The sequence below is a fragment of the Trichoplusia ni genome, chromosome 11 (genome assembly GCF_003590095.1).
Source record: "Trichoplusia ni isolate ovarian cell line Hi5 chromosome 11, tn1, whole genome shotgun sequence".
Lineage (NCBI taxonomy): Eukaryota > Metazoa > Arthropoda > Insecta > Lepidoptera > Noctuidae > Trichoplusia > Trichoplusia ni.
The window spans coordinates 3,135,326-3,163,264 of NC_039488.1; the positions used below are offsets into that span (position 1 = coordinate 3,135,326).

The 27,939-nt window shown below is 34.0% G+C and overlaps 2 protein-coding genes across 3 annotated transcripts; one reads left to right on the top strand and one right to left on the bottom strand.

The window, feature by feature from the left end:
• The first annotated feature begins 11,931 nt into the window (after positions 1-11,931).
• LOC113498748 (solute carrier family 22 member 3-like) lies at positions 11,932-13,487 on the top strand. The gene has a single exon (XM_026878888.1). It carries the CDS (start codon positions 11,977-11,979, stop codon positions 13,411-13,413), a length of 1,437 nt encoding a protein of 478 aa, XP_026734689.1. The 5' UTR covers positions 11,932-11,976; the 3' UTR covers positions 13,414-13,487.
• Positions 13,488-23,117: 9,630 nt separating this feature from the next.
• On the bottom strand, positions 23,118-26,010 carry LOC113498736. 2 transcript variants are annotated; one of them, XM_026878872.1, is made up of 4 exons: positions 25,705-26,010; positions 24,304-24,385; positions 23,800-23,961; positions 23,118-23,267 (listed from the first exon to the last, which is right to left on the bottom strand). In XM_026878872.1, the coding sequence occupies exons 2-4, from the start codon at positions 24,379-24,381 to the stop codon at positions 23,190-23,192; spliced, it is 318 nt and encodes a 105-aa protein (XP_026734673.1). In that variant the 5' UTR covers positions 24,382-24,385; positions 25,705-26,010; the 3' UTR covers positions 23,118-23,189. The 2 variants fall into 2 exon arrangements, with proteins under 2 accessions (XP_026734673.1, XP_026734672.1); XM_026878871.1 differs by having other exon boundaries at positions 24,304-24,398; positions 25,705-26,008.
• Between the last annotated feature and the right edge of the window lie 1,929 nt (positions 26,011-27,939).

The window sequence follows — 27,939 nt, forward strand, 5'->3', positions numbered from 1 at the left end:
AAAAAGAACATAAAAGTTTGAATTTTTTCTTAAAAAAAACCCTTTTCTTTTATGCTAATCGCCAACTTTTCTAAAATAAAACTATTTGTGGTTTTCATATCGTATTCGTGATGTCAGAATGTTTATTTAGCAGATGTTTACATCTTGCCCGAGTGTTTACTTTGGCTGGTTCATCGGGCAATGACATTAAAATGCATTATACACTCAGCAACATTTATATTGACACATTAAAATTTCCGTATAAAATGTTATGGTCAACATCCCATTAGTATTAATGTCGCGATGTAATACATCAAAATTGTGATAAAATTATCTATAAATGTGTCACGATAGGCTTCAATAACAATTTCAGGTGTGAATGGTGAACACCGATTATGTAGTAACCGGAATCTGATAACGATGACAAATAGGTGCGATTGGACACACTTGAGGCTTAATCGGTTTCAGGTACATCACGTACACCAATATCCCCGGGCAATTGGTTAAACAAAATATTAATATTTGATTTTTATATTTTTTTAGACGTTCAATGTATATATTTAATATTTCATACAAAATTATCCTCATATTATTTTGCTTCTAGAATTAAAAAAAACGTCTTAGGGAAAACACATAAAATAACTACGACAAAATACATTTTTTTCGAAATTATTGGCACATCATAATCGATCGATTGAATCATCTATGATTCGTGAATGACCGTTGGAAAATGCCAGGTCAAAGGCTTCACCGGAATAAATAGAGTGCCCTGAAGCTTAATAAAGCTTTTCAATGTATGTGTCATTCGTTAATTACCATTACGTAATTTGATAATTAATCTGCAACGCGAAGCTTTTAAGTAGTAATATGCTTGTTGCATATTACTACTTAAAAGTTTAAATACCGTATTTATACATGGCTTATGATATTTAATAAATAAATGAGGAAATAATTAACTGGTTTCATCTTTAACCTGTAATTACTGCGTTTACAATAAGGAGATCTGTTGTTGTTCTCGTGTGATGTTATTATGTAAGCCAAACTTCGCATTTATCCCTTTAACTTTGTGGGACCATTCATAACCTTTCATTATTAAGCACCTAACACCATAACTTAAAATAATGTTATTGATTGTAGAGATTAGCCTCTGATCCATAATATAACTTAGGTGTAATAATATTACTTGGATGGTGGTGATATATAAGTGCATTTAGTAATACAATGGGAATGCTTAGCGCTCAGTTCGGCGAAATGTCCACGGCAAGTGGGCATTGAAATATGCTCGTAGCGCATCGCTTGCGCTCGTGAAAAATCTCGACGAAGTGTTCGGCTCGTGAAAAGGAAACACGCTGAAACGTTCTAGCGACTGGAATCCATCCGACGACTGAAAATTCTATTTGTGTGAACAGAATATTTCTTTATTGACTTTTCTATGGAATTACCGAATTCCTCAAAATAATTCTTAAATATGTCTGCGGTTAACTCGCAGATTTTGTTTAGATTATGTTTTGTGAAGGTAATCAAATTAAACACAAATCGAAATTATCAGAAATAGAAAAGTCAACGACTCGGTTCTCAATCTTTACAAATCGACGACTTAATCTCATAATTAACCGAAGTAATTAACTTTGAGTAATTTAAATAAATGTCCTCCATCTTGCTATTGAAGTAAATGAATACTGGAATTAAAACAAACATGCCTTGACGCTTACATGAGATAAACAATGTATGGTCTTCGTGCTTTCAGTTCAACTTTGTATATAATTGTAGTTAAATTAACAAGGTACATACACCGAGAGACCTTATTGCTTGTGTCGTAAAATATATTCTTATTTACAGCCAGTACTAAGCTGTTTAACTTCAATTTTAAACATTATAATCTAAAGCATTCCAAAGATAATTGTAAGCCTTTGTAACATAGAATAAATATTTTTATTTAGAAGATGATGTTCAAAGAGTTTATATTCAAAGAAAAAATAAAGCTATTTGATTTACGTCAAGGTGTGCACGAGTACATGGTATATAAGCAAGTCGGCAGGTTGCCGACGCAGACAACATGAAGGACAAATTACTTTTCTGTTCAGAGAAACTTTAATAAAGATTTATTTATTGGACTGTTGCTTGAATAGCTCGTTAGTCTCGTTATTACATGGTAATACTACTAGTAAAGATCAACCAATCAGGTAATTTGTGCTTCCAATAAACAGGCACGTGTATGGTATATAACCTCTTTTTCCACAGTCGCACAAAAAATACAAAACTATTTGAAATTAGAATAGCATTTGTTTTTTGTTTCTCATAAGATGGTAAAGGGAGGTCGAATGGTTTGCGCAAAAAGTCTTGACTACGCATAGCGGTATTTAAAACCAAAAATTTACGCTTAGGTAGATACTGCATGTTCCGTAGCCCAAAGTAAATGAAAAATAACTATTTTTATATGAAAAAAGCAAAGTAGCAAAATAATCACTGTCAAAATTGAACGCAGAACTACAGAAATTGAGAGAACTTACAAGCGTCATTATGTTGGCTAATCCTCTTGTCATAGGCGAGGTGTAGTTGTTTTAAAATGCTACGTTTGAAATTCTTTCGACTGACAATCGGTATGACCGACATTTCATAAAACTTCCATGCAGTATTTTCGTCCTATTTTTACCGTCAGTTGTTTTCTTTTCGTGTGTATTTTGTATACATTGTTTAAAGCCGGATAAAATTGTTTTAAAATTTGTCTATTTTAAAAGCGTATTGTATGAATAACGCACGATAAAATGTTGTCCTTAAAAGAGGCTTACTATCTACGTCACTATCAAAAAGAGTATTGAACAAAGAGACTTTTTAGAACGTAACTTAGCTAAGTAATACATACGGATATGAGCCTTTTTATTAACTAACGCATTCGTAACAAAATATAAATATTTTCTACGTTTCCTTGATACTTACAGAGTAATAAGGGTAATGCAATTTTCTGTCAAAAGAAGCTTCCAGAAATAATTAGGTACATTATGTAGCTACTTACTATATAGGAATTAATTCAATGAAATGAGTGAGGGAATGGATGGATCATAATGCTGTGAGTAGTAGGATTTGGTAGAGTGACTTGGAAAATACGATACCTACAAAATGTGAAGTCACACATTGTAATGACAGGTCATTGGCTTTTGCGAAAGGAACGTTACAAACAAAATATTTGCAGTACTTATAAAATTTTTCATAAAATTATTCATCATCGTCATCACCATACATAACCTTTGTCCTTTCTTTTCTTCTCTTTGGCCAGCCTCTACCAGACTTGACCTGATACCTCTGTCGTCGACCGATATCAATACCGATAACCGATATCGTCGACCCATTTTGTAAAATTACTACTCATTATAAAATATAATTATACATTTAATTTCAAGGAAAATCATTTTTACTATTGATTATAAAAATAGTATTTTCCATTCTGCCTGGTGCCATCTTGTACAAAATGTGAATGATACTGAATTAATATCTAATATTTTCATTATTTCTCAGTATGACAATACAGACATGCAGTCTCTCATCCATATGACGATTCCTCATTGGCACCCAGAACCTGGCATTGTCAGACTCTCTGATTTAATCTAGCCTCTATGCAAAATCTCACGCGTTTTGTCGTTGCATTTCAACAATGGCTAGCTTTACCACCGGATATTAATACATATATTATTACATCCGAATTCTGTGAAACAAGTAGCCATCATAATATAGATATACCAAGTTAATGGTATTGTTATCATATCGGCGTAATTTATCATGAAAGTTAATCCTTTTGATGTGTATCACGAATATATTAAAACAGTATGTTTTAGGGATTTCCGTTCCCTGAAGTCTTACACAAATATATGAACGTATTTGTTTAAGACTTATTTATTGAGACTGGCCCTTATTTTTTTATTTTGAATTAGAAATATAGAATACGTCTTGACAAAAAAATATCCTTTTTCTTATTTTTCCCGCGCAGGGATCTACTTCGCAACGAAATAGACATCAATAGTGAAGTCTCATGACTGTACCACGAAAATTATCACAAAAGAGTACCTAAAAAGTCAACAGCATTGAAATACTTACTTATTCTAAATCAGCAAAGCTTATTTTCGTAGAATTTTCCCGTCACTATCAAGCAGTTTACTGTAAGAATGCGTATATGTAATTTGTGGACATATGTTCCGTATTGGATACGGAACCCTTCGATTAAGGCTCCGCTGGTCGTCCGTATGTCACCAGGCTGTATCTCATAATAAATAGACTGTTGAATTTTTCACTGACGAAGTACTTCTATTGCCGCTTTGACAACAAATGCTGTAAATCAAAAACGTATTAAGCACAACACTTGGAGTAGTCACAAATATTATGGACGACGGATATTTTTTGAAAATATCTTCTTTAGCTTAAAATTTTATAAGTACTTCGGTTCAGAATAAATATGTTTTTGACGCCATCTTATAATGCGCATACGATACAATACATTATGGATTAGCAGGTTTTGTTCAAAGTTTTTAGATATAGGTATAGAGATCTTTTAAATCTCGAGCAATTATTTTTCGTAAAATGGAGAGCGCGATGTGTCGTGGTGACGTAGTGTAGGACGTCCTCAGGCACGGTGGAGTGATGACTTGCGCGAGACGGCTGGCAGGAGCTGGATGCGAGAAGCCGAAAATCGATCTCAGTGGCGTGCACTTGGAGAGGCCTATGTCCAGCAGTGGACTTCGATAGGCTGATGATGATGTGTCGTGGGCTCAATCCCCGCGTAGGACAAGTATTTCAATGACCCACGAATGCTTATCCTGAGCCTCGGTGTCTTTATGCACGTGACATAAATATGTGTCAAGCATAAAAAAAAACAATTAACTTATATTGTCGAATCAATCGCTCCTTTAAGTAAGATATTCATCATTTGAGCAAAGTTATGAGATAGGTCAATATAAAATTCCTGATTTCTTTTTACAATCTTTATCATAAACACTTGAAGGACCAAAAGAACATCACTAAAACATAAACGTTACTTGAAAAAAACATAACATGGTGAAAGTGACTTATTTATTGTGGAAGTTTAACGTCGAATTTTATATTTACAAAAGTTTTTCGTTTTATGGCTTCATTATATTTGCTCAGAACACTAATAAAACTTAACATTAGCAGCTAAATACAGTGCCGCAATAATTTATAATGGGTTGTAAGTGCTTTAAAAGGTTATCCGAGGGATACCACATTAAATTGTACAATAGTTGTTATTTGATAAAATAGATTTATACACAGAAATTTTGTTAATTTTACATATCTGATTCATTTAAGCTATAATTTAAGGGTAGGGGTTTCCTCTATATATATACAGGCTTATTTATACTTAACTAGGTTTTGTTTGCGGTTTGACCTGGATGTCGGTTATGGCTGCAAAATCATTTCACTGCTTTATGTTGTCCGGTAAAAGTACCTAGCCATTGAGTTAAGATATCAGCTAATTTTTAACCAATTTTGATCGAAATCGATTTGTGAAGAGGTGAAAAATTTATAAACAAATATTCAAATAAGCTCACATACTTTCAAGTTTATAATTTTAATGCAATTTAGCAATAACTCTAGTTGGGTTTGTTGTAAATACCTATTTCTATTAAATATCGAAATAGAACTAAATATACACTTATTACAAAGCAACTTTTAATAATAAGTGCATTATGTATTATGTAGCCACAGCCCGTACATCAGCCGTGAGTAATACACCTTCCTTAATCACGGCACACCACACGCGATGTGTGTTATCCCTGTAGATGTTTATCTTTAGTTCATAATTATCTACACCTGCTGATTCCCGGGCAATTATGTTCTTGTGTGTCTATATTACTAGTTCAAAACCTTTAATTTGCGTTCACAAAGCCTCCTGCTTAGCACCCTAGTACATGATTCTGTCAACATTGCTCGATTACACTGGACGAAAATAAGTTCAAGTGAGGAAAAAATGCGAAAAAAATAATACATTAATATACAAACTATCTGTTACTAGCTGTTGCCCGTGACTTCGTCCCCGTGGGTAGAAGATATAAGTTATGATTTATACCTGCCTTGTTTTTTTCACATTTTCCATTGTATCTTCGCTCCTATTAGTCGCAGCGTGATGGTTTATAGCCTAAAGCCTTCCTCGATGAATGGTCTATTCAACACAAAAATAATTTTTCAATTTGGATCAGTAGTTCCTGAGATTAGCGCGTTCAAACAAACAAACAAACTCTTCAGCTTTATATATATTAGTATAGAGTATAGATAAGTAAAACCTACTTTGTTGTATTTTATATGTGTACGGTATTTTAGACGAATATTATTAAATAGACCGGGCAAACCTTGACACCATTTATTCTCACCATCCCTTGAATATAATAAAAATATGAAGCGTGGAGATTGATTGTCGTTGTATGCTGAAGAGCGAGTGTAGGTGAAGTCGCGTTCCAATATCGAAGTGGAAACTCTTTGACTGCACCCGAGATACCTTAATGACGTACACTTTTTAATGATACATACATACATACTTGTAATTATAGTGTACACTTGATAAAATAAATTGGAGATAAATTTGGTTCTGAAGTAATACAGGCTCATAAATTGGAGATACATTTCGTAGTATTTTATACGCGATAATACATATAGATTAAATTGGAAACGTCAGATTATAATGAACCAATAGTTGTGAGAATTTAGTGGCTGAATATTTTACTTAAATCTATGTTATGCTTCTAAGAATGCAGGTGCTTCCAAGAGTAATATGGTTCTATTGAAACAGGTTGAGTTAGTGTGAACGTCAAGGCCAATTGCATATATTTTCTTGTCATATAACCGCAGCAGATAAATTAGTTGCGTTCAGTTACTATACTATGGTCTCACTGCTAAGAGGGATAGTCTTCAAATAACCTTGGTAAGTCGGAGAAGATGGAGTAACTGATAACTCTATAGATAAATAAAAAAAAGAAACAGTACTTACAGTACTATTTACTAGAGAAAGCAACATTTGTCAAAATTTCGTCAATATTTTGACTAAAGACTGTGTTGAAAGAAATACAAAGTTAATTATAAACAGCAAAAAACAGGTTCTTTTCAAAATAACCCCATCGTTCCCAAACCACCTCATTTCACAGTAGATATTGGTACAAATAATTTCACCATTTTCACAAAAGCGATTAATTTTAATTAATAAGTTTGCACACTAATGGGAATTAATTTACGTATTTGTTATGCGCATCAACGTCGGTAATTAAATCGGCTGCCAAAACAGTGCACTTTATTATCATAACAAAAGTCGTAATACAATACTTTCGATTTCATTATTACCCTTTTAGAACAGGACAGAGCTATACAGGTATGTATCTCTATCTCTTTCACTCGATAGATTTAATTTTACGTGACAACGTAGTGTTGCAATATTGATGGTGACGTGTAAATGTGACATATTCGATATAATTTAATTCGTCAACGTGTTATTTGCAAGGCTGTAGTATTTTGATATCGATAATTTAATCATTTGTATAATGTTATTCTATCAAGTAGTTTGGGGTCTAATGAATAGAGTTAATAAACATTTAATTTAAATAAATGTTATATTCTGAATTTTCTAAATGGTATAATGAAATTTGTTATGTGTGAACGTGTCTACCATGGTTTTTCATTCGTGAAGCGAAGTCAAACAACCTTTTCATGCACATACGGTTATGTATAAATATTTAACCGGAATATATTAAGGGAACATCCGTCAAACAGAAACAAAGAAGGCTGTATTATTTAAGACAACGTCACCCTCATTCTCCGCAATCAATTATAAAATATCATGCCCTAATAATTGCGAGTATAAAGGGAAATGAACACAAAGTATAATAATACTTTTCTTAGCTTTGTGAACGTTTCTTATAGGCGAAGGAATATTCATAAAGCTGTTTGTAGAGTAATTCAGAGCAGGAAATAAGAGTGCAACTCTCCATGTTCAGCGACAAACGTGCTGTAGTTTGTGATACAAACTGTAATTAACATGTTGAAGAAGGTTATTTTAGTTATAAAAATGTACCAAGGAGGTTTTACTATAGTTTTCTCTCAGGCTGAGAGCTCATCTGTGAGACTACCAACTGATTCCATATGGCGGACTTGCGGCTGCTAGATTAAGCTGTGTACCATATAGTTAGGCTGTATTTCAGGGGGTAATTCTACCTATTAAATTTCGATTGTGCGGCAGTAGCAAAAGGAAATAGAGCGTTACATGGCGTCTCTATGCTAGCAAGTTCTTTGCTCGTAATGTCGTAATAAGGCGTGTCGTCGTTTAATGGGTACTACGATCAATGTAGTCATTCCTAAATCGAAAAATAATGTTTTGTTTTTCTATTGAATTATTTGACGACGATTTTCATAATACTTAGACGTAGACAAAATTAGAAAGCCTTTTTTATTTTTATTTGAAAATCACTCGATCATTATTTACGACAAGATATCTATTATATCATGATATTGGAAAATTTAGAGAGTCTTTAGAGTGCGATCTAATATTTCCGATCTCAAGGGACTTTCACCCTTGAAATAGGTTAAAGGTACAACTTTAATAATCTCATAAATCTTAATACAAAGTTATAATCAGCCACGCTTAATAATTTTACCAAGTAAAATAAATATTTCTCCCGGTAGTTGACACTTGTGCAAAACAGAAGTCTGAAATACAAAACTCATGACTTCCTAGTTATCATAATAGAATTTTAGATTAAAACGATGTTGAGAAAAAATACATACAGTAATCTATGTTCGTAAATATCGAAGTACTTTTCTCTTTTGATACATATCACATAAATATGTATGGATATTGTAAGAAACTGATCTTTTTCCTCCTTCACAGGGCACTGATTGAGTCCATTACAATCCACTTACTATTTACGACTTGTAAAAACGATTCTCACATGGCTCCGTAAGATTTCTGCGGGATACCAAAGGTTTATTCTACTTATGTTGACATAAGTAATACTAACCATCTAGAAAAGCAAAAGAAACCCGGTACAATACCAGTCTGAGTCGCGATACTGAAGGTGTCGTAATAGGCTAAATAAATATAAATTTGCATTAAATTTATGACCAACATTGCTTCACATTTGTCGTTATAAAGGTAACGAAAAAAGGTCAGCTGTAGAATGTCAATTCTAGCCAATACGGTTCAGGAGATACAGGTTACAGATAGGTAACAGACAGACAGACAGCTGAGTCTTAGAAATGCGCTTCCGTACCCAAAGTTAAAAAACGGAGCTCTGAAAAAGAAATCTGTAGGTAATTTAAGTCATTGAACATAATTCCAGTATATTCAATAATGGATACATAATTATATATCTCATTACTATCTATCAAAAGGCAATAAAACATACAAAGTCAAAGCGTAATGGAATACCTCACCTCTGACCGGTAATGAGATGCTCATTTTCTATACGTTTCAAAGGGAACTTCTATTTCCGTTATTGACAGGAAGAAAATAGCTGTCATTATAAATTCAAAGTGAATGTACAAAGGAATGAAGGTAATAACAGGTTGTGTTACACCTAACATCCAGTCCAATAAGTTTGGAGGCCTTTGTGAAGTGTTTAATGTTAGGGTAAGAGGGTCTCGGGTCACAAGTGGAACAAAACGTATGCGGACTGGTCAACCATGTAGCTTTATCGACGGCCGTTGTGAATTACGACCAATAAAAATAAAACGCGAGAGCTATATAAATAAAAAGTTATTAAAACACACATTATCGTATAATTTTAAACCTTTTGAAAATCTTAGACAGACATTTGTATTGGAGTAACTAAGTCACCGTTTGGTTCACTTACAGTTTAAAAGTCGGCCTTAAGTGATATGATGTCACTGTCAGTGTGAATTGGAATGTAGAGACAAACAGACATTTTAGAACGTCACTTAGGAAAGGGTCGTTTGTGAACACGGCTCTTATATTTGCTAGTGTAACATTTATATGAATCTTTCTGTTTCCATTCATAACAAAGAATTCACAATCCTTGCATTTTTGTTTCAAAAACTGAAGATTAACAAGACCATTGAGATTTATTGAGTTTTTTTGAGAGTTTGTATTGCATTGTCATACGGTAATAATGACTTAAGTATAGGGATCGTTCTGTTCCTCTCGAGAAGAGGGTTTTGTACAACCGTGTAAGACTATAATCTCAGATTCAAGATTTCTTTTCAGTCAGTTTGAAACAGAAATGTCGACTTAAAAAAGGAAGAGCCCGGTGACGAATTTTACCCTTTATTATATGATAGATTTGGCATGGACTTGTCACAATTCTATCTCTGGTACCCAATCCCTTAGATAAATAGAATATTGAAAACGGCAGACATTTTTTAAATTAAGATCGTTAAAATATAAATATTTAATTATTTCCGCTGGAGGTATTTTTTACAATATTTTTGAGACTTTTATAATATTTTTGAGACTTTTTATAATACTTTTGAGATTTTTTATAATATTTTTGAGATTTTTTATAATATTTTTGAGTCTCAATTTACTGGTTTACAATTTGATATCTTTTGAGAAGATACTGCTTTGTTTGTGAACATTATTTTGACGTCCGTTTCCGCCGGACCGTCTGTACCGGATGCTAAGCCAAGCAACCAACTTCACGCTTACAGCTTAATACAAAATACTTTTACTGTAGTGATTGCACTTGTTTATATTTATTACAATAAAGAAATGTTAATGTTCAACATTCATCATCATTATTTTCATTCAAAATCATTAATTTACTTCTGACGCGAGACTTATCAACGCCTTTTGTAGGCGTCATGGTCGGTCACAAATAGACACAAATTTAAAAAAGATTCATTTCAATGTCAACCAATAGGTTATAAATCAAAACTGGTAAAAAAATCACCTTTATTTTTGCCTAAGATTCAAATTTTAAGAAGCGATTAATTTTTCAACGCTAATCTGTCTATCGTCGGCTTATCAAAGGTTCTAACACAATTATACACTCATTATGAATGTAATTACTGTTTAAGATAAAATCGAGGGCATTCGTTTACCTTAAATATAAGATTCTTGGCCACTTATAATATTTGATTATATTGAAAAAGAAAACGAAAATCAGAATACGTGAAAAGTGTCACGCAATAAGTCACTTAACGTAATACGAATAGTTACGTCATGAAACATGAACGTATGGGTTCTCACAAAATGTTAGGTTCCATTTGAATTGCACGTAAGGGAGCCGTAAAGATAATTATAACAACATAAACTGAGTTTAAATAATCAAGGTCCGCCCGCCTAGGGATGCGAAGCAATCAAGAAACGAAGGTCAGATTTGAATAGTGTTGGTTAATTTGGCTCCTCTGGCCAATATAAGTTTGGCAAATAATTCCCTGAGGTATTTAAAAACGGTTTAGATAATACCTGAAGTGTTAATTGCTGAAGATTGTGGGGTTACGTAACTGTCCGAGACACCCTTTCGTTAAACCACGTTTATCATTGAGCGTGACACATCCCTTCTTCACGTATTATAAACGCGAATGCGATAGATGTTTGTTACTCTCTAGACCTGGATATAGGCAAGCTATAACTACATAAAATGATATGGAAAACCTTTTTACATTAAATATAGATATAAGTTGACATATTCTCCAACGTGTTAAGAATAGAAAACCTTTGAACTTCAAGTTTCTTCAAGATCGACGACGATTACATCGACTAATCAACTTGACTCTTTGAGTCAGAACGATTATTTTTAAAGGAAATGATAAATTTTATTAAGTTTTTAAGAAACATATTTATCCGTATATTTTTAAAAGAAATACATTTTCTTGTAATTTAATAACAAAACTTTATATCTGAGCAATTGTAGAAAACAGTTTATTTAAAATAGATCGTATATCTACTGGAGAACAGGTTGCAACAATTAAGTTTATATAATACTACTTGACAACTTTTGTATGAACCTGAGCCATCGCGATTACACTACAGAAACTACATGACAAAAAATGAGTACACCTCCAAATGAAAAATATTTTGAAAAAGTGACCTGTTACCATTATTATTTCATTACACTTCTTTATTTAACCAAATTGCCTGTTTTTTGGCATGTTCTAAGCTTATTGTTTTTAGCACCTCCTATGGAGTACACTTGTAAAGGTGCGACGAACGGTGTTGACCAGTGCCCTTGTGATGAGCCGGTGTGGAATACGAGTGTGTTCACGAAGACCATGCAGACCAAGTTCAACTTGATATGTGAGAACAAGTGGCTGTTTAGTTTCTCGCAGAGCATGCTGTTTGTGGGTACGCTGTTGGGTGCTTTGTCATTTGGATTTTTGTCCGACAAGTATGGACGCTTGTTGTCTTTCACGATTAGTTGTTTGATAGTTTCCTTGGCGGGCACTCTGTTGGTGTTCATGCCCACAGCTCCTACGTTCATCTTGGTGCGCTGCATCGAAGGCTGGGGTGTCGGGGGCTCCATCGTTACCGCCTACGTCCTGCTCGTCGAGTACTGCGGGAAAGGCTATCGGGAAATGGTGACAGCCCTCTACCACATCCCAATCAACATAAGTCATTTGTCACTGGCCGGTATATCATATTTCCTTAGGAATTGTGACCACTTTATGCTGGCCATATCAATCCCAACAATCTTGTGCGTCTTTTTATATTGCCTCACCTATGAATCCCCAAAATGGTTGATTGATAACGAAAAGTATGCAAGAGCTACATTTGTGATGCAAAAGATTGCTAAATTCAATGGAGATTCGCCAGAAGAAATGAAAGCTGAAATGGAAGCATATTATGCAGAAAATAATAGGACAAAACATACAAAAATAAGTTTCTGGGAAATCTTCAAGTACAGGAAACTGACTGTATACTTGTTGTGTATGTCCCTCATCTACTTTACATGTGGGATGGGTTATTATGGTGTTTCTCAATTCATCGGCAAAATGAGTGGAGACATCCATAAGAACGTGGCCATATCAGGAGCGGTGCTCATACCCGGCACAATAGCATCCGCGTTCCTGCTGAAAAGGCTTGGAAGGAGAACGTTTTTAATGACAACCACTTTTCTTTCAGGGGTTGGCATGATCGTTGTGATCTGTATACCGAAACATTTAGCTTCTGTGAGAGTGGCCATGGCATGTGTATGCAACTGCTTCTTTTTTATGTCGTTCATCATAGTATTTTTGTATGGTGTGGAATTATTCCCTACGTCTATAAGAAATTCTGTGTTGGGTTTCTTATCAGTTCTGTCCAGAGTGGGTCAAATTGTAGCGCCACCTATCAATGCTCTCCCTGAAACGGTTTCTGGTGCTATATTTGGTGCGATGGCTATAATTGGTTCGTTATTATGTTATCCTTTACCAGAAACAAAAAATATGGAACTGCCGACATGTTTAGAAGATACAAACAATTTACCTCGTGGCATACCTACGGGCTGATAAAAAGAATTTTGATCCAAAAGTTTGTTGTATATGTTTTCTGATTTGATATTTAATTAAACATTTTTAATGATTTTGTATTTTTATATTGCCCTTCACACCCACGTAGCTGCACAGAAGTAAGAAATCGCATTTCATAGCATTCGCATTCTCGGAATAAAGTACGGTGACAACGATTTGGTAAAATAAATAAACGTCTTTTGTAAAAACACTCAATAAGTGTGTTGAATTTCCACATTCTAAAATTACAGTAGTGATGAATTTGACTTTTATTTTCGGGGGCATTACTCATGGGTTCAGAATTGTAGTAAAAGTAATTTAATATCTTCCCTAGCCTTCTTACTTTTCCTATCAAATTGGCAAATAACGTTTTTGTGAGCGTTACTATTTATGAAAACCGAGCATATTTAGGTTGGTTTGACATGATATTTTGAACAAAAATGTAATCATCAAGTTCTCACTCAACAGTATTTAGTTCACGAAGTTTTTAAACTAAAGTTAACCATTTAAACACAAGTCAGTAAAACCATTTAAACACAAGTCAGTAATTGCGGAGACTTATGCAGAATCTAGCCGAGATTGCAAGCGACCTAATTATAAGTTGTATAAGTTCCGAGTAGTCGTCATTACGACTTAAATAGTTCTAGCAAAAGTGTAAAGTAAGTCAATAAAAATTTACGAAAGGAGTAAAGAAATAAATAAATATTGCATTAAATATTCACAGCAATGTAACACTAATTCTTAAAGAAATATTGTTGCAGATGTGATAGCGAGGCCGCTCTATACGCTCTATATCGTGTCATGCGCTAATACTTTTCCACAACCACAACTTTACTTTCAGTTGTGGTGGTATCCCTTGCTCTTGCAGATAATAATTTTAAAATGTTCAATCACAAGAGTCATTAGGAGTGATTACTTTTCAGTTTATAGGTATCAATAGTCCATTGTGGATGACAAAGAAATTTGAGGGTACCTTACTACATTGGTCACCCAACAAATTTTTGATCTTATAAAAGTTTAAAGCTTCATTTTTAACATTTATTATTTTCCGTCATCAGAAAAATTCAACGAGAGCTATAATGAATCATAAAAGACAGCCTGGTTACATTACTACGAGACAACGATGCCTCAATAAATTGGGTACGGAAACCTAAACAGTAGTTGAATGCATAAATAAACAATATTCTCCGTGGAATTTTACAAGAAATGATGTATTAGTTTATTGTAACGAGGGTCTCGGTGTATCCTCGCTGCATGGATGGCGGGTACATCCATCGCCTCACGTTGCTTGGCACCAGCGTATCGCTTCACTCAATCAAGGAGACGCGATCGGGTGACGCGTCCTCGCACCGGGATAATTGATACCAGTCGACCTGCACGACGTAATAACTTCATATGAAATTTATTTTATAGAACTATTTTATTACGAGTATTTTATACAGTACTAGTTGTTGCTCGCGACTTCGTCCGCGTGGACTTTAGTTTACAGCGCGCGGTAGCATACAGCCTTGCGATTACCCCCCTTGAAATCAAAATACCCAAAATCCGCAGCGCTCATTTTTCTTAATTTTAAATTTAAGCCAAAATTTACAGCCGTTGTCCATTATTAAAAAAATCCTATAAACTTTGACGGGGGGACAAAGTTTATAGGATATTTTGAAAAACCTTTTTTTCTTTTTTCCCCTGAAGAACCTTTTTTTCCAGTAGTAGAAGTAGCCTTTCTCAGGGTCTAAACTATCTCTACCAAATTCATTACAATCGGTTCGGTAGTTTTGGCGTGAAAGTGAGACAGACAGAGATAATTTTACATTTATATTTTCCCTTATATGCAACGGCGCTTGTTAAAAACTCGACTACGCCATCACGATAACTGTGACGCATGCTGTGAATTCGATCAATCGTGTCGGGATTTTTGGTTTATGTAATTTAAAAGTTAATGAAACTCGGATTATATTTTCCAATGAAAAACTCGTTTCAATTTGTGGAAAAACAAACAAAAGGATATATTATCGCCGGTCGACCAATTTGCGCTTTCCCAGTTGAAGTCGATAGTAAAATATCTTTTTATTTGTTCTTAATACAAAACACAGCTTTAACATACAAAACCTTTTTCAAATACCATTTCAACAATTAGAACACCAACAAAGGAGTATTATTTACTGACACATGCTACAAATATAATAAACTCTTTACAAAAGATAAACTTTTCAATACGTATCTTTTCTGAAGACGGATGACCTTTCAGGTGCGACACAATGATTTGTGCACATAATAGGCACGCCCCCACGCCCTCGCGACTCACACTTGCAATTTATTTCAACGACGTATCATTAACGTGTCTACGCTACTCGTATCAAACCTACACAACTCTACGCGATCAGAAAAAGATTATAAAATTTGTAATAAGACCTTCTTGTAACTGCTGTCAGCGTTTCGTAACAAATATTTTAGTATTTTGAGAATTCCAGGTATTTTGGATTTAGTCTTTAGTGTAAAATGTTATTACATTTTCTTTTCAACTTCTGGTTCACCTTCGGATGTTTTACTATATAAAAATGTGTGATGTCATATTACGTACTCATATGTCAATTCTTGAACAGTTTATTTCAACTATATTTCGATGAAGGCGCTACGTATTCGGCCTAGTTCATAATTGGTTCGTTCATGCGAAGCTAACATCAAAAACATGTATAAAAACGACTCTTTGTGACACATGACACCCAGACTGGGAACAAGCGTTCGTTTGTTTCTAGGCGGCGATTTCGCGATTTCGCGACCCGCAAATGCACCCAGAGATTAGCATGGTGGACTGTAGCACTCGGTAATCTTGTAGTCAAATATTATACATAATCTTGTTTTAGGTAATTTTTCGAAAACTAAAAGATCTAAGATCTAATTTGGACAAATGTAGGCCTTCAAATGAAATCATATCAGTATTTTGTATCTTCTTTGCGCCAGCAATACTGCATACATAACATACGCAACATTTACAACATACAGAACATTATTGTTACAGTCATTTTGCATAAAAATATATTTTGCCTTGTCTATGATAATATAGAATACTATCACTTTCCAAAGAAATAAATAGAAGGACTAAAGGGATATCTTTGCCATGCAGTAATACGTTAATAGCTAATAATAAATAAATAGGTATCTACATATTTACTTTACTGAACATTTTCCAAACGTTGCTGCGTTGATCACGCGCCGAGACCCTTTCACATAAATGTTCAGTTAACTACGTACGATTATCCTTAATTAGTACAAGCAAAAACACGTAAAAGGAATAATTCTGACCAGAGAAACTTTACTAGGTTTATTAACGTGCTATTATGGACAAGATTTCGAACTCATGGCAATCATAATGGTTACATGATTTTTATATGAAAAGTAGGTTTACTTCTCACTCAGTCCTACAATTAACAATGAAAACTAGAAAAACCACATTCATTTGTTATAATAATACCAACCAATTAGACTGCTGGGCCGACCTCTTCCCGTGTGGAGGGAGGGTTGAGCATTGATCACCTAGCTAGCTCACTGCGAGTTTGCCATTTCAGATTCCAATATTTGAAGTCCAGTCCATATTGTCAGTGTTGTCTTAAAATAATTAAAAAAGTACAAACAACTTTGAAAAAGTCACAATTTTACTTTACATGCGTTGGGATCGTTTCTACCTCATGCATACAAATCCATGTATAGAATCTCAAGGTTACCACGACATACATTTGTTATTATCAATTAATAACACAAAGCGTGTACTTAAATGACTATTTGGAAACTAGTAACCGGTAACAGTTTTCATAGAGATTCTATAGAGAAATTATATAACGTATGTATTAACATTCAAGTCGGATACGGCGATTAATCCTGCCTTACATGTTTTTAATGGCTTCCATCCCGCGAACCTTGTTATGGTATAGGAATATTATGGTTAATAACTCATTTAATACACTGTATTTCGTAGATTATATGAACCCTTTTTCTTGTATTATTATTTAGGTCAAAAGCTGTTTCAAGAGTTTATTATTTCGTTTATTTGAAAAGACTCAATTCGTTTCATATTTTCATGCAAATTAATATAATAATCAACAGCTGGAACTTTAATTTGCTAAGAAATTTCGTAATCTCTTCAATTTTGTCGCTGCCTCGAGCTGTTATGTAGCTGTAACTACTTAATTGAACTTTGGACGTTTTAGGCAAAATCATACAAAAATATTTCATAACATGGAAAATATATACTTCCCAAACATTGGGACCCGACAATATTGATAAGCATTTTAATGATCAGCTGTATTTAAAATTGTCTATTCCTGAGGATTCCGTTTCTAAAAACGGAACTCTGGCACTTGACGGATTTTTAAGAAATGAAATTCCGCATTATAGGTACATTGCATTTAGGTTATTAGCAATATATAACTTAAAAGAAATTAAGCAAATACATTATTTGAACCTCTCATTCTCTTACAAATTTACAAATTAAACAACCCAAGAAACTCACTGAAACCGGACTCTCTGTATTCATTCAATTACGTCATGCCAACATTATAAAAGTTAGCCCTTGGCTGCAAGCTTATATTATGACCTTAACAAAGTTCAACTAAACAGCCCGAACTCTGTACGAAACAGTGCAGGAGACACCTTGCAATAATAACAGGACACGTGAAAGAGGTTAAAATAGGCTTTAAATAGGTTGGTTGACTCAGCATCGTGGCGCTATTACAAACGTTCAAAAAGGGGTTAGAAGAACATTTCGTTCCAATAAGTCGATAGTTGAATACTATATTTTTCGAAGAATTTCGTTTCTGACACTAAGTTAAAACTGTACCTTATTTAAATTTTACACGAACCAACGAATACGATAACCACGGGATGACGAGTTTGGCAAACCAGCTGATTCTTAATTCTAATCTTTTGACGATATTTTAATGTTCAACTTTTTTAATTATACTATTCAGAGACTAGTTTCAATGTTTAAACAAGATTAATTTAAAGATAGCGACAAAGCTACTTATTCAATTCCTAAATGCTATGTAGCTTAAATAAAAAAAAATGTGACCATCAATGTACAAGATGTAACATCAAACGATGAACGTGCCTTGTCTTCCACCTTACCTTAGCAACCTTTGTTTATCGGCATAAAGAACTGAGCAGCTGTCAGCGCTGCAGCCTTCAATAAGTCTATAGACATCTCTTCACGGATGACTGCTATTATTCCACTCCGAACAGACACCTACACGATAAACGATAGAGACTTGCTCGATAATACTTTCTTTAGAACTTTTCTCTTCGCAATATGGAACACAATTAGTTATACCCACTTCTTACAACAATTCCACATCATATTTTGCTTTGCTTAATCATAGAAACATTATTTTAGAATGAACTCGACTAACAATAGATCACGGTAATAGACCTCTTTGCGAATTTTAAAAATAAGAAGTAATATTTTTAAAACCATTACAAACACTTATTAAAGGTCACTAAGACGCTGACTGATATTCGCAAAGCGTAGGATGCGAAATCATCCTTATTATAGTGAAAGTTGGGTTTTATTTTTGAAAATAAAGGGCTAATTCTAAAAGCTCAAAGTGTTTTATTTGTGTAGGCTGTAGGCTAATCACCTTTAGGGCGAGCTCAAACCAAAATTATCTTCTGTGGAACGTGAAGCTAGGCGTTATATTGTTAGCGACTACGTTTTGCGTAATAACATGTTGTCGTTTGAGTATGGACGATAAAGTGAATACGGAAGTACCAAAGGCAAAACGTTCGCCCACAGCCCTGAATGCGACAATTCGTTTCATTTGAATACGTCCACAACGTTAACCCGTACGTAACCTCATAACATAATTATTCTGTCATTCATTTTCAAGTGTTAGCTTCAATTATTATGAAAAACTTTTCTATGTGGAGATTTGCCTTGGCATGTGTAAATTAAATAAACAATTATTACTCTACCTCGAATATACTACAAAAATCTGTGACATTTATAATTTTGTAAACATCGTTTGTTTTTGAGCAGATACCACAAATGGTTTACAAGCTTTGCCTTATCATGCTTTCAAAGTAAGGCGCTTGAAACGAATAAAACTGAAAAGATATAAAATTATACATGCATTTGTATTATACTAGATAATCCAGCAAACTTCTTTATTCCGGGTTGATTCATTAATCTAAAGCATCCGGGGCACCACCCAAACGCATACAAAAATACATTCAAATCGATCCAGTTGTTTACGAGGAGTTCAATGATATACACACATATAGTGTTATTATACATGAGATAGACAGATATTCCAATATATATTTAGCGAACAGTAAGAGTACCTTGTAAATCCTCTCGAGCGTAACAATTTCCCGATTACATGTGTGACGTGTTTAACTCGTGAAAATTAATGGTAACTGTGGTTAATTTAAACTTGATCAATAATTCCGTTTTTGTCAAGGAAATTGGTTCAAGTATTTTAAAATTTTGCTATTGTTTATGTTGTTGTGAAAAATTTGTTCTTGAAATCTCGATAACCGATAGTAATAATACTGCCTATACATGTCCCATTGCGGAACAAATACCTCTTTTTATATAGCGACGCGCCGGTGTGATCATCAGTCACACATTAGTCACACTGTGAATTTGTCTTATCTTTTTTATTAAAAAAACGATGCCCGCACAAGTCAAGAAGAAAATTATCTTTGTATCGCCTAGGTTTCACATTCAATCAGTTACACAAGTACAACCAGATCACACAAATGCTTGTCCTACGCGCGGATTGAACCCCTGACTCGCCGTGCACAAAAGTTCAGTGCAGATGCAGTCAGATTTCATAAGTGTAAGGTTCCACTTTAGACTGCAGGTTACGGTTTTTTTTCATTGTCACTGGAGTCTTAGAATTATAAAGTAAATAAATAAACATAATTTGAAAAAACTCACCCACATGATATAAACGATGCTTAACAATATTTGAATGCCGACTAATTTTAAAAGGCTTATTCATACGCAATCGTTCTGTATTTAGAATCCTACTGACGAACCAATTTGGACAGAGTTTGTTATGGAAATAGAATAAAGCCAAAGGTTTTTGGTTTATTTTTAACAACCGTCGCTAAATATTGAAGGAAGTCTAATAAATAAATAAGTATGAATAAAAAATAAGTATAAAACTTATTTTTTAAACTTAAATAATAAAATCTTAAATTGTGTCCCAATATTGTATATTCAAAAATCGAACATATAAAATACTGTCAGGAGTTAAACGTATAAGCTGTACTTACAATACGCTTTTTCAAGCAGTTTGATCGAATGCCAGTAATGTAACAAGTGGCACCATCTAGTAGCGGAACAATATTACACGTCGAGGGAGGTTTGTTCGACTTTCCAACTTTTCACCGACTGACGAAGAGCAGACAAACAGTAATCTGTTTCAGCGATAGATGTCTATTTAACCACTTCGTTAATGTATTAATTATGGTCTATGACTCCTATTAATTATTTTATTAATTCTTATGTATCTATTTTAATCGCCCATCTAGTTTTGAACCCAACCGGAGTCTTTAATCATAAACTGAGACGCTGGTGAGGCCGAACTGTTGGGCTTTAAAACTTTTTTAAAAAGGATTCCCGCGGCAAGTAATTTAATGTGTATTTGTGTCGCGGGAGCTTACACAATATTCCATTCAGTGCAACAAAAGACACTCGAGATTTGGAACAAACGTTTGTGGATCATGCAAATGCTTTTTCCACTCGAGGATAGAACCTACGATCGAATAATTAAAAATATCAATCAATATCCAAATAATCAATCAGTTCTAAGGCGAAGTCTCTCTCTCACTCTTTAATTTCTAGTTCAAAGATTAATATGTAAAGGCAACATAGTCCTTCACAATTCAGAAGTTATTATCTTGTTTTACCGAGGCAACTAGTCTTGCTTATTTCATGCTAAGTATATTGTATGCTTTTACTGGATCAGCTTACGTCAGTATTAAGTGCTAAGTAACTTTATTATATTTACGAGCGGCAGTAAATTCAGTCTGCTTTTAATACTTTTTATAACTGGGTGGAGGAGGTCAGATAGGCTGTCGTTTCATGTAAAACACTATACAAATTTCCGAATTGACTGACTGACTTGACATTATTTTATTTTATATTACCTTTATTGTAAAGATGATTACAAACAAACTCCATATTACAAAAAAATAATATTAACTTCTTATTTAGCTTCTGGCTATTCGTTTACTAAGACGTGACATTAGAATATTATATAGGTAAAATTAATATCAGTTTTATTAAATTTTAATGATGTAACGGTTTACTCACGCATATTTATCGCGGCAGCCCGACTAGTCGCGAGTCGAACTTCCGATCCCGCCGCGTCTGCTCATGAGTCATGATTAAGGACTCCGGTTGGGTCCGAAACTAGTCGGGCTACCACGATAAATACGCGTGAGTAAACCGTTACATCATTTAATAATGAATCAGTCTCACGATAGTTATTATATATAAGAATATCAGCTTGTACATATACATATATTTCCTAAAATTTTAAAAGAAGTTTCTTCCTATATTGCGAGTTTTCTTAGTCCAATAATATGTATATAGATATATCTCAGAGTGTTTTCTTTAGCCATTGGTCTGAACTATTTTAAAATAAGTAAAAAGGTGTATGTAACAGTGAAAATACATACTGATTTGATCCTGTAACATTGTGACGGCGTAATCAGTCGAGTCAGGAAGTCCGTTAAATATACAATACCTTCTATTTTTGGGTTAATTCTATCAACACGTTATTCATGAACTTGCTTACAGTACGTCTATGTAATTCCTATAATAGCCGCCAGTAACATCAATTTTACGAATTAAAAGAAAAACAAAACATACGCATAATTGTATTATTTATTAAACCCCCTCCTAACAAAACACCTCATTATATCAAGTTCTTTATTTATTATTAATATATGTTATTCTTGAATTCGTAAACTTTGAATTCTAGGAATGTTTCGAGGCACAAATTAATCCGCTCGTGTTATTTTACAAACGTTAACATAATGACAATAATAACATATGTAATTAGATTGAGTGAAAAGCAAATTATTTAAATTTAAATTCGATTATGAAGATTTTTTCCATTGAATAAAGAAAAGGTTACTGAAATCCAGCGGCAATAAAACCTTCTTAAGTAAGATTATTGTAGTTGTGGAAGCGAGACGCCGGTCTATGCCTCTACCCCTTTTTTTCCTCGGGGGAGGGAATGGTTAGTGTCAGACTCTTGCTGACAAACCTGAACCGCCGTGCTACGTCATCGTCATTGTGTCGGTGTATGACAATACGTTGTAATCCTTCATTCATACACACGCCGATACCCATTTTTTTTTTGGTGGAATCCTCATGGACACCCACTCCCTTGGGGGAGGAAATGGGTAGTGTCAGACTCTTACTGACGAAACCTGAACCGACGTGCTACGTCATATGCGTTTTTGTGTCGGTGTATGGCAATGCGTTGCAATCCTTCATACACACGCCGATACCCCTGACTGCGACCCCTTATTTCTAAGAATTCAAAATTTGATTAAAAACAAAGGTAGTGCAACAAAATTTTATTGGATATTTACAGGGAATAAATTCGTACAACGAGAACTGTTTTGATATGTTACAATAAACTTATAATTTCCACATTTTTCCTTACAATCAATTTGTATGTAACATGAACTATTATTACTATTCCAAACAAAACAATATTATTTTTCAAGGATGGTGGTATTGTTGGCATTTAGCTGTTGTGTTAGAAGCAAGTGACGGGGTTGAAGTAACATTGAATCGCTCGACCGTTCACGCCATCGTCACGACGATGTAGCGCTCCCTGAAAAGTAAAATAAGGATAAATAGGGTTATAAGTGCGTACGTTGAGCTATGTACTGCAAAAAATAGGTAGTGCTTCTAGTAGTTTATATTAAATTAATTAAATTTGGCCTTAAAAATGTAAACGCGACTTGATAACTTTTTATTGTAGCTGACATTTTGGATTATATTAGGAACCATAAACAGGTTTTCCTGTTTTAAAAATTCATTAATATCCAAAAAATAATCCATTTATAAAACTAGCACAGTACTATTTACAAAATCTTTTCAATTCGTAGAAACCATTGTTGACGTCTACGAATCGTAGCAGTGCCTACGCGGAAGCTACGAGCCTACGCGGCAACATTTTACACGTTAAAAACATAATAATATAAAACGCATCAGTATAGTTCCTCTACAATTTCGAAAGCAATTTTATTTGTCTAACGCTTGTTTGGAGTGCACTAAGTCGTGGAATGTTTTTTAAAGCAATCTTAGATGATCGCAAATTTCGTAAAAAAAGTTACGGTTTGAAAAGAAAAGTGAAGGTTTACCAGGTCATTGAAGTCTTCCTCGACACGGAGCGGCGCGGTCCTCGGGCCACTGGAGTCGATGCGGTTGAATCGCCGCGCGCTGCTGTCCTCACGCAGCGCACTCTGCAGCGCCACCAGTAGCCGGTCCAACACCAGCGCGGCTCGCTTATGGGGTACTTCCACCTAACAAAAAATAAAAGGGATTAGTTTTTAGTAATTTGTAATAGTACTGTATGCTAAAAGTTGGTACTATTTGGCACATATGGGGTGTCTCTTCAAAGAACATTTCTCTACAAAAATCTTTGGATACCAATAATAATGTTGAGTATGTGTGAAAAGACAAATACGTTATATAAAAGAATAGCAACGAAACTAAACAACGGTTTTAGACTGTGGTTTTAGTCGCCAAAAATTACGAGAAACGTTCTACATTCATAACTAGCTCGTAGCGTTAAAGAAAAAGTCATCGAAACATCGAGAATTGGCAATTAGTGTTAACCCGTGTACAGAAGTCCTAAATCTCACCGTGTCGTCGTAGTACACTTGTCGCCGTACCGTCGACGCAGCCAGCGCGCCCGAGAGCGCCAGCAGCAACAGCACCATGGAACTGCCCATCATCGCTGAATGACCATCACACACAACCAAACATAACAAGCAAGTTTACTCTTCTGGATAGGTGACAATGTTAATATATGTATGTATAAAAATATTATTTTTATTTGTGAGAGTATCTCAAGAACGGATGAATTTGTTATTTAATTTGATTTAGTACATGTCTCTCGGAAAAGGGACTAATAATGTATTTGTTAGCAGAAAAGTAAAAATTTCGGCAATACATGGTCAAATCCCAAAATTAACGGGTTATGGTGTAATCGCATCCCTTAAAAATATCCAATTTAGCATTTTGTCTAATTTTTAATTACCTCCAATAGGAGCAGGCAATCTACAGTTATCCTATCCATTGTATCAAATCATCTTCAGCACATTCTATACTTTCAAAGACACTAAACCTATTGTTATACTTGTAACATACGTTACTTGTCTGAACAATTTGAGTTGCTTAAATGATAACCCAAAATCAATTTCGGGAGGCGCTACAGTAAGCTCTCTTGGGTTTTAAGCGATCAATGGTTGACAAGTTTCTTATTTGTTTTATAAGAAAGATCCAAGTAAAGAGGCAATCCAGAGCTGTTCTATTTATGAATGTTTGTATGTCTACGTTCACGACTTTTTTGTCACTCTAATAATTTGACCTATTTGACTGTAAATTTGAACATGTTTTACATCATCATTTCAAGTTTATTTTTATATGTATTTGGGAATAATTTAAAAATAAAATAAAAAGAAATGCAATACTATAAAAACAATAAAAAAGTAAAAATAACAAACTCTGAACGATGGAAGATCTTGAAACTAAAACAGGCAACTTTTTCAACTCGAACACCAAGTCACTTGTACGGCATCTCGGCTATTTTGACTTCACTGTTTAGTTTAACTTTCAAAGTTTTTTTTTCTATTATAAGCATTTGGTTGAAAATTGTTAAGTATATAGCATTTTGTTCACTTTAATTATATTGCATTTTGTTGTAGCTAGTTCAATAATTAGTTAATCTTAAATACACTTGTCTCATTATAAACTGCACATATGAATGCAATATTGTCAAAGGCGTCGAAAATTTGAATATTAAATGCTATTTATCTTTAGAAAATCTAAATCTATTTAACTGAAAAGTTATAATGAATCAAATTATGTAATTTTTGAGATGAACTTCAAACGACCGTTTTATTAAAAATGATTTAATTATTCACGATTCATTTGAATTTAAAAATATTGAATAAAACCACTAAATACTTAATTACCTATGTACCTAAACCAAATAATAAAATACTGTAATTAATTTCTATAAAAATAAAGAGGTAACTTACAAATTATCCAAAAAGGCGCGTTGTATTTTAAACGTTTTCACTACTTATTTTCACTAATATGGTTTAGACTGCAATTTTTTTTTTGTTTATTTCGTTGTGGCCGGAGGCAGTGCGTACCGCGAACGCTCGTGTGATTATATAGGGCGATAATCGCAGTCCGAGCCTTTATACGCCGCCCAAAGGGTGCACCTACACAACGACGTTTGATTTTTATGATATTGTTGAACGCATTTGTGAGACGGTGACTATTAACGGATAGTTACTACATTCCACTTGTAGTTTTCCGTAACAAAAGGCTTTATATGAATAAATATACATATTTAAAAGTGGAAAGGACATCCAATAGTTTCATAAAAAAAACAGATTGTAACATAGATATTTTAAAGGAGGTTCTCACTATCAGTTTTTCAGTGTCCAATAGGAATTGATGTACATAATAAAGTGAGTGTAAAGTAGATTTGTTTACGTATACGTAATAACAACACAACCGCAACTTGAATGACAGGCCACAGAAGCCTATTACTAAAATAGGGTTCCGTTTTTATATTTTGCGTACGGAATCCTAAAAACATGTGCTAATATGCATTTTGTTATTTGATTTCGGTAAGTTCGTCATCATAATGAAATGCTCTGGCCTTACATCATGTCGGGCTTTAACTCAACGTTTTTATACATATTCTTATAATTATTTTAATTAACGTATTTTAATAATTGGGTTCATTATTTGTGTAGTAGTATTAGAGCTAATATGTGGAGTTTTTTGCATTACAATCCATTCTACTTAGTTGTTATTGGTCCCAAGACTGTCTTCAACTATTTTGTTGGTCAATTTATCTTGTTCCACAAAAGTTTACCACAGTTGGCAAAGAGCGTTTTAATAGATACCAATTGCTGTAGGTACACTAACTCCATTACTTCTCCTTTGCAAGTGATTGCAGAATACACAGATATTACGCTAATACATTCATACTAAAGACGTAGGAAGCGTCATAAACCGTTATTATGATCGGACTAAATTTATATTACCTTCTTACATTGCTCAGAAAATGTACCTACGCTCTGAGAGAAACATATTGAGAAAAAAATTACATTGCTGGCATTACAAGCAACAATTAATCACATTTATCGGCATTGTTGCTTACTGAAAGTCATTAAAAATATTCATAAAACTTTAGATCTGGCCACTTCAGTTACTAAGTATTATAGTCGTACCATAAAGGTATTCTACTAGGCAATTGTAATGAAAAAACATTGTTATCAAATCCACGGATTACTGGGTACTATTTATCTATATATTATGTATTATAAGCTTTGATATACACACATCAATATACACACTTCATGAAATATAAAAGATACGTTTTTTTTTACACATTAAGTGACTGAAGTCGGACAACTGTGTAGGCCCATCAAATCTTGAAATAAGTATTCTAAACCAATAGTGGATTTTGTTTAGGATAATGGTGGTACTACCTACTCGCCGTATTTGCAAGCAACTGCCTTTAAGATCTAAACGAGCTGCGTTAGCAACAGGCAATGTAAAAAAATAATTAAACCATTAGCTAAGGTAATTAAAATTATTGGTTAATTAAAAGAAAAACCTGAGAAAAACTACCATTCACACATCAGAAAATTCATCATTGATTTTAAGGGTTAACCTATTTATTAAATATTAATAAAATATCCTTAAATTTTGTTGACGTAGAATATGGACTCGTTCATCAGCCTTATGTTTGAGTAGTACTTAGCTAGTAGCCTATTGATATTCAAAGCTAAAACCCATAAAGTACCGCCATCAAATAATCGATAAGAATAACCGTAATATTCGGTTTATCGTGAGAAAAATATAATCTTTTACAACGTTGCCTGTTTCACTGACGTGCTCGTAGTCGTAGTAGCCTAGATACGTGACAGGTAGCGAATAAAACAATGGAGAATAAATATGAACAAAAGAAAATATATAGATCGTAAAATCTGATCTGCTTACGCGTCGGCAAAAAAGGGGAAAATCATAATACTGCCATCAGCTTAAGTGCAAATGAAGAGGTGTAAATATAGTACAGTATAGTATAGTTTCTTTTTTTAAACAAAATCTTACAAATGAATTTAAAAAAATGTGAGCGTAGCTCGATGAAGTTTTGATGAGGCTAAATGACAGCCATTTCGCGTTCAATGTAGTCCAGTTCATCTAATCTGAAGTTCTGAGGTAAAAAAGCCGACAGATGAAGAATCTCC

Excerpts from the sequence above, each read along its gene's own strand:
- LOC113498736 (XM_026878871.1), bottom strand. The coding sequence starts at position 24,396 with ATGATGGGCAGTTCCATGGTGCTGTTGCTGCTGGCGCTCTCGGGCGCG. Across the intron at positions 23,962-24,303 it reads AAGTGTACTACGACGACACG|GTGGAAGTACCCCATAAGCG; the intron begins GTGAGATTTAGG and ends ATTTTTTGTTAG. Across the intron at positions 23,268-23,799 it reads AGGAAGACTTCAATGACCTG|GGAGCGCTACATCGTCGTGA; the intron begins GTAAACCTTCAC and ends TTTACTTTTCAG.
- LOC113498748 (XM_026878888.1), top strand. The coding sequence starts at position 11,977 with ATGAGTACACCTCCAAATGAAAAATATTTTGAAAAAGTGACCTGTTAC.